This window comes from Phascolarctos cinereus, unplaced genomic scaffold (genome assembly GCF_003287225.1).
Source record: "Phascolarctos cinereus isolate Bilbo 61053 unplaced genomic scaffold, phaCin_HiC Scaffold_51;HRSCAF=577, whole genome shotgun sequence".
In the NCBI taxonomy this organism is placed as follows: domain Eukaryota; kingdom Metazoa; phylum Chordata; class Mammalia; order Diprotodontia; family Phascolarctidae; genus Phascolarctos; species Phascolarctos cinereus.
The window spans coordinates 49233-57125 of NW_027555869.1; the positions used below are offsets into that span (position 1 = coordinate 49233).

Here is a 7893-nt window from a genome sequence, read left to right on the forward strand (position 1 = left end):
TAGGTACTTACTGAGTGCTGGAGATACAAAGACAAAAACAAAAATGTATTCTTGCCTTCAAGGAGCTTGCATTCTATTGAATTAGTGCCAGTTCATAAAATATTATTGATGTGTCATGACCAACCCCCACTGTTGCATTTTGATACTTCATGCACATTTTGATATGATATGAGTTGATAGATTCCCTAAAAAATCATGAGGCAAATGGGTAGCACCATGGATAGAGAGCTGGAGCTGGAGTCAGGAAGACTTGAATTCAAATCTGGCCTCAAAACTTCGTAGTGTAACCCTGGGCAAGTCATTTAACCTCTGTCTGGCTCAGTTTCCTCATCTGTAAAATGGAGATGGTAATACCACCTACCCCCAGGGTCGTTAGGATAAAATGAGATAATATCTGCAAAGCATTTTGTAGATTTTAAAGTGCTATAAAAATGCTAGCTATTGTTATTAATAAGCTGTACGTTGGACACATAAGGAGGTCAGATTTGATTTCCTTTTCTTTTTCCTCCTTAGCCCCTTCCATCTCCAGTCATGTAGTCTTAGGATTTAATCACACTCTTTTATCTATTCATGGAGTATGAATATTCCTCCTTGATTGACTCGGGAGGGAAAATGACATAGACTTTGGCTGAAGATTGGCCATACTCTTGGAGGCTTTATTTAGCTAACCTGAGTTTGCCAGTTTGAGGCAGTTGTGGAGAAGATCATTGTACCACTACTAGACGGCAGCAAGGGGAAGGAGTGGAGTCTTTCTCCTTAACTCATTGACCAAATCACTGAAAATCACTGAAAACAGGACTGCTCAACCAGAAACAGACATCCCATTCACCATCTGGAGAGTCAGTTTGAGAGAATTTGAGGGGCAATTGAGGAAACAAAGACACATGCTGTCTTCCAGTAGGCAAAGGTGCAGAGATGCAGTCATTCAAGATTGGGGCTGCAAGCAGATTCAAGAATCATGCTACCATAGAAGGCTATGGATTTGAGAGCAGAGAGACAGAGACAGAGAGACAGAAAGACAGAGATAGCGATACAAAGAGAGATAGAGAGATGTTCACATTTTATAAAGGAATAGCCTTGCATGAGCTCCCTATGCCTAACTAGTCCAATAATGTCACATGCAGCGACCTCTAGAGGTTGGATCCTTCTTTCCCTCAGTTCTGGGAAGCTAGGTGGGGGCACACAGAAATGCAAGCCTAGAGAAATGGGAGTTTCTTGGCTCCTGTCAGATCATCTCTGGAAGACTGTGTTCATTTTGAGCACATTTTAGGTCCACATTTGAGGACCCATACTGATGCTAGGGAATAATGACCAGAGAAGGGCCACCAGAATGGTGAAAGACCAAGTCTACATCATCTCAGGATTTCCTGAAGGAGCTGGGGATGTTTAGCCTGGAGAAGAGAAGACTTGGGACAGGGCATGATAGCAGTCTTCAAGTATTTGGAGGTCTATCATATGGAGAAAGTATTAGATTTGTTCTCTCTGGTTTCAGGGGCAAAACTAGGACTGGTCAGCAGCAACTGCAAAGAGACAGTTTTTAAAGCTTCCTAATAACTAGAAATGTCCAAAAGTGGAACGTGCTGCTTCTGGAGGTAGTGGGCTCTCCCCTCAGGAGAATTCTACCAAAAAAAAAAAGGCTGGATAACTACTTGTTGGTTGTGATTTAGAGGGAATTCTTGTTCAGGGACAGACTGAACTAGATGGCCTCTGAGGTGAATGGTAAGAGTACTACATTTGCAGGCAAAGGACCTGAGTTCAAGTCCTGGTATACCTATATGGAAGCAAGTTGAGACTCTCCCCTCCCCCAACTCTTGCTTCTTTTAACCTTTTCTTTTGTTCATTCATTTTTCAGGGTTGTCCAACTCTTTGTGATACCTTTTCAGGTTCTCTTGGCAAAGACACTGGAGTCGTTTGCCATTTCCTTCTCTAGCTCATTTTACAAATGAGGAAACTGAGGCAAATAGAGTTAAGTGACTTGCCCAGGGTCACATAACTAGTGCCTGAGGCCAGATTTGAACTGAGGTTTTCTAGATTCCAAGCGTGGCACTCTGTCTCCTGCACCATCTAGCTGCCCTCTACATATTACATAATAATATTAGGATCATGCTTTAGTTTTCAGGCTGAAGTTTTACCTGAATGAGAAACCCTTATCAATCTTGCTTTAACTATCAATTTCAATGCAACATCCTGCACTGAATTTTTAAAATATCCTTCTTGAAGATCTATTTTCTTTCTTACTTTCTTTTTCTTTCTTCCCTTCTTCCTTCCTTCCTTGTCCCTAATTTTCCCACTCCAAAAGTCTATTGGTGCTTGACCAGGTAATTTCCCCAACCCTCTTTACTGTCTTAAATGAAATGTCTCTTTAACTTGGCACCTAACTTTGGAGCTCTGAAAGAAGAGTCTGTACCCATTTTCCATGACCACTCTCATTTTGAGGTGAATAGACTTTGCTGCTTTCTGTGTTCAGCCAAGGCAAACAAAAAGGTAGACTTCCTCATAGGAAGATTCCTGAGAAAATGACAATGGTCCCAACCTGATTATGGGAAGAGGGATGGGCAAACTGCTCTCAGAACCTCAGGGCTGAGAGAGTTAGTGACTGTAGAAATTCTAGATTTGGAATCTGAGGGCTCTACTTTGGGGCATTGAAAGTTTGCAGGTCCCCATCCTGAGTCATCCCTGAGAGTCTGGAATTATATAACACTCCATACCCCAAGGAAGCAGCAACAGAACCAGCCCGGATCTTCTGTTTAGAATTTTGCAGAGCCTGGGCCTGACTTAGAGTCTGAAATCAGAAAATAGTCTGGAAAAATAAGTAAACAACAAAAAAAGGAACCCCACCCAAAACCGCTGTTATGATGACAAGGGTACTTAAGGCACAAACCTAGAAGAAGAGAATGACTCAAACATTTACCAGCAAAGCCCCAAAGAAAAGTACTGCTTAGGTACAAATTCAACTAGAATACCCCGAAGAGAGGAAGCAGAGTTATTGTTGCTGCTATTGTTGTTCTTAAGAGTTGAAATGTTTTTATACATGAAATGAGAACACTAGAAAAAAATGGAAAAGAAATGGCAATTAGGGAAGAAAGAATGGAATGGAAACCAACAGTCTGGCATAAGAGGTACAAAACTCTGTCTATGCAACAAACCTGAGGCACTGAGGCGCCCAAGCAAAGTGGTGCAGTGTTTAGAATGCAGAACCTGGAGTCAGGAAGGACTGAGTTCAAATCTAGCTTCAGACACTGTATGACCCTGGTCAATTCACTTAACCTCTCAGTGTCTCAGTTTCTTCATCTGTGAAATGGGGATCGTAATAGCACCTACCTCCTGAGAGAGTTTTGCAAACCTCACAGTATAATATAAATATTAGTTGTTATTATTGTTTTGTTGTTACTCTGAGGAAGCTGCCACATAGGATGGTGGGGAAGATAGAAGAGAGAAGGAGGTTACCCAAGCCAACCATATCATAGCTTCCAAATTTCACAGATTATTCTTGTTTCTTTCTGATGTAAGAAAAAAATGCCTGTTAGAGCAATCCAAAAGAGGATAGGAATAAGCATTTATATAGTGCCAGACACTTGCTAACTTTACAAATATGGTCTGATGTGATCCTTACAGCAATTCTGGGAGGCAGGTGCTATTATTATCAAACCCACTTTACAGATGAGGAAACTGAGGCAAAGTGACTCGCCCAGGGTCACACAGCTAAGAAGTATCTGAGACAAGATTTGTACTCAGGTTTTCCTAACTCCAGGCCAAGTACCCTAAGCATTACATCACCAGCTGCCTGAAACAGAGACATGGTTGCTTTGAAGGTAGCAGATTCTTTCTCACTGGAGGTCTTCATGCAAATTATGGATGATCATTTATCAGGTGTGATGTAGAGGGAATCTTCTTCTTCAGCTATGATTTGGACTAGATGGCCTCTGAAATTCCTTCCACCCCTGAAATTCTGTGATTCTGTAAGTCAGGTTACATCTCTGTGGTTCTCATGCAGCCAAAGGATTGTCAGAGCTGACTGCATGTTGTCCTTTTAAATCCTGGGACCAGGCCCTTGCCTTGCCGAAGTTAAGGCTGTGCTCCTCAATTAGGCTTCCCCTCTCAGATGTGAGCTTCATAACCCAAATCTTCCTCATTGTTTACTAGAAAAATGGGTCCTTCAGCTGGTGTCTTCAAAGGTCCTATTCTACATAGCTGGTCTAAAAAATACCCTTCTCATTTAAAACACATACACACACACCTACACACACACATACACACATTGTAACCAAGAGCTTTTGGACTCAAAATACTTTGATCTAAAGGTATGTTTCTTACCTAGGCATTTTAGGTACAGAATTAGGGAAATAGAAATAATGGTGCTGTGGGGGTGTTGGTGAGGAATGGGGGGACATGAGTCACAAGCCCCCCTAAAATCACCCTACAAGGTAACAACTTATTCCATCAAGGCCAAAGTGAGCACCATTTCTTTCTAGGTGAATGATAATCTGCAAAAATCTTTCAAACTATTCACTTTTTCTGGCTCCCTCCATTCCTTGGAGAGGTGGGTAACAATGGGTGCAGAAGGGTGTATATACTAGCAAATGGAGTCACTTTGTTGTTTGGTTTTGCTTGCCTGCTTTTCTTTGTTGTAAGGTGAGGCTCATTGGGGGTGGGAGGGCAGGTGCAGTGAATTCAGAAATGGTTGTGATGTAAGAATAAAAGGCATCACTAAAACCTTGAATAAACATATGCTTGTAAAGTCATTCAAAAGACAGATTTTTTTAACAAGCCACATTTTATTGTACCAATTTCACACAGTAAAAATAAATGGAAAGCAGACATGTCTAAATTCTCTTACTGATTCTCTTGCAGACAACATCACCCAAGGTAAAGGTCTGAAAGCCAAGAAGAAATCCAGTGTTAATCTTTCCTGGAATGTCTTGCAGTATATCAGCATGTGATACCCATCAATGACTCTTGTATGTTAGATATACTAGAGATAGGTTTGGCAATCTTTCTGGGTTTTTGTTTGGATTGTCCATGCCTCCTGAGGGAACCCTGGGGAGGGCTGTCTTTGGGGTCTTCGAGGGCCCCATTTAAAAATATAAATATCCCAGCAAGGTTCACAGTGTAAGGATGACAGAGATGCCAGCTGGAAAAGGGTTTAATGCCTGAAGGGGGATTAGCAGGAATGGGGTAGAGGATTAGGTGACTGGGGGTGAAGGGATGATAGGATCATGGATTTTTAGCTGAAAGGAGCATTAGGGGTCACCCACCCAACTCCCTGGGAGTCTGCCATAAAGGTTACATGCTTCTTTACTCAGGGTGTTGGGCAATACCTCCTCCCCTTTCCCTCCTCCATCCCTGCTGTCCTCCATGTTTTTCTCTCCTCCCCTCTTTTCTCCCTCTTCTCTACTGTCCTCCATCCCCTCACCTGTCTTTCCCTCATCCCCTCTTCCCTCCTCTTTGAGAGCAGGCACTGCCTCCCTTATTCTATTGGCAGCCCCAGTACTTGACACCTAGTATATGTTCTCCAAATGCTTTTTGGATCCATCCCCCACAACCAAGCAGGAAGAGAAACACCTGATCACTTACAGTGGTGAGTATATCTCCATTCAGTTCAGTGACAGACTTCATTGCTTTCAAAATTGTTACCAGCTTGTTACCTCCTTCTAGATTCACTACACCCTGTAGGGAGACAGAAGAGTTAGCTCTGGCAAGCCCTAGGGACTGGGGGTGAGCCAGGGATGCACTGGTAAATGTGCAACAACTGGTTTTCTGGAGGGAAAAAATGTACACACAAATTTCCATTATAATCTGTAGTATTAACATTTGAGTATTATTTGCAGTGTTAACACTTTCTCCATCACTTTAAAGTAGGCAATCAATAAAACAATAAATCAGTCCTTGATTTGTAGTGTTTACTATTTTCTGAGGGGTAAATGCTCACACTTAAAATTTAACAATGGGCTGGCGATCTCCTGCCGGTTTGAGCTGGCTCCAGCACACCCCTGGAGTAAGTGCCCAAGCCAGATTCCCTGCAGAACTTCTTGTTTCTATACTTCACTGGCTGGATTGTTTTCTAGTTCTCTTAGCCCTTTCCTTACTTTTCCTCCTCTCCCCTTTTCTCTTCTCTTCCTTTTGCTGTCTGTGAGTCAGTCAATAAATATTTATTAACCGTCTAAGATGTGTCACATTGTACTAAGTACTGAAGACAGTCCCTGCCCTCAAGGAGCTTACAATCTAACCGGGGAAACAATAAGCAAACAGGTACAAACAAGTCATAGACTGGATAAGTGAGAAATAATTAACAGAGGGAAGGCCCTAGAACTAAGCGGTTGGGGAAAGTTGTCTGTTTTTTCAGCCAAAGACAAGGTTGATTGAAGATTCGCCATATTACAGTTTTAAGGAAGCTGAGCATCTGTGGGTTATTGGCTAGATGTGAAAATCGCGCTGTTGGGGAAGGTTTCTTGTAGAAGAGTGGGGGGAGATTACAGTTGGGACTTTAAGGAAGCCAGCAGAGTCAGCAGTCTGAGCGGAGGAGTGAGAGCATTCCAGACATGGGGGATAGACAGGGAGAATGCTGGAGCTGAGAGATGGAGGGTCTCGTTTCATGAACAGCTGGGAAGCCAGGGTCACTGGATGGCAGAGTATGTATCAGGGAGTAAGGTGTGAGAAGACTGAAAATGTAGGAGGGGGCTGGGTTATGAAGGAGACAAGTCAGCTACTGAACACAGCCAGCATGGGCTGGAGGCACTGCTTCCTGGCTGGTCCTCTATACCATATTCCACCAGACTGCTTTTCATCTAATCTACCTATCTTGCAACACGTTGGCCAACAGAGATATGTTTGTGTCTTATCTCCCTAGCAGGCTGCTAGCTTACTCCAGGGGGTTATGGACCAAGTTTTAGCTAATTTTGCATCTCCTCCAGGGCTTAGCCCAGAGGCTAATACGCGGCACCTTAATGAATAACATGCCCCTAAATTGAATTAACTTATATTCTTACCTTGACCTTTCCTCCAGTGGGAGTGGTCAGCTCACACTCCTCCCCCAGGGTGAATTCGTTCACCTGGATTTGGTTATCGTTGTTAACGATGAACTTGAAGTGATTTCCATTTTGTACAATTTCGATCATTCCCCTGGTATCCTTTCTCTTCTGTATGATGTCATCAGGTAGACCTAGTTCATACAACAGACATTCAGACCTAGAAGGCATCTAAGAGCCAAAGGATCTCATTTGGGTCTCCTGACAGCCCTGGGAGGTAGGGAGTATTATTATCCCCATTTTCCAGATGAGGAAGCCAACATTGAGAGCAGTGAGATGATGCAATCCATGTCACCGAATGATTAAGAGCAGAGCCAAGGCTCACATTCAGATCTGACTCCTCATTCTGTTGTTCTTCACCCTGAGACCCAACCCAGGCTCCCGAATGCCTGCCCAGAGCCTCACTAGTTGGATTATTTCACTTGCTGCAGATTCCCTGTTAGTATTTTAAGTTCATCCCTTCTGGCAACCACAAGTATAATGCCCCTGTCCCTTTGATCCCAACATTTGATGCCCAAAGGCTGTTTTCCTAAGCACTTACCAGCAGCCTTCAAGAAGGCTTCAAAATTCTCTTGGGACTGGAGCTGGTACTTTCCTGAGAAGTTCATGGTGGAAGGATGTTCTCTCAAAACACTGGCTTGGAGAGAAGGCGCCTGGCATGGCCCTGAGGGGCTGGTTTTATAGGGGGCTCGTTCCCTTCAAAGATTGGTCAGAGGTTATCGGTTGGATTCTGCTCAATCATTAACTCTTTGGGAGCAATGTTCAGGGAAAAAGAATAAGGTAGGCATAGGGGGAGTTAACTGGAGTACCTGGTCACTTGCTACAGGAGCAGGAGGTCATCTATCCAACTGTCCAGAGTGTCTGGGGC

At 43.3% G+C, this 7893-nt stretch overlaps 1 protein-coding gene across 1 annotated transcript; it reads right to left on the bottom strand.

The window, feature by feature from the left end:
• Positions 1 to 4755: 4755 nt before the first annotated feature.
• LOC110204018 (fatty acid-binding protein, liver-like) lies at positions 4756 to 7682 on the bottom strand. Its single transcript, XM_020980389.2, has 4 exons — positions 7567 to 7682; positions 6987 to 7159; positions 5575 to 5667; positions 4756 to 4874 (listed from the first exon to the last, which is right to left on the bottom strand). Exons 1-4 carry the CDS (start codon positions 7631 to 7633, stop codon positions 4824 to 4826), a joined length of 384 nt encoding a protein of 127 aa, XP_020836048.1. The 5' UTR covers positions 7634 to 7682; the 3' UTR covers positions 4756 to 4823.
• Positions 7683 to 7893: the final 211 nt, after the last annotated feature.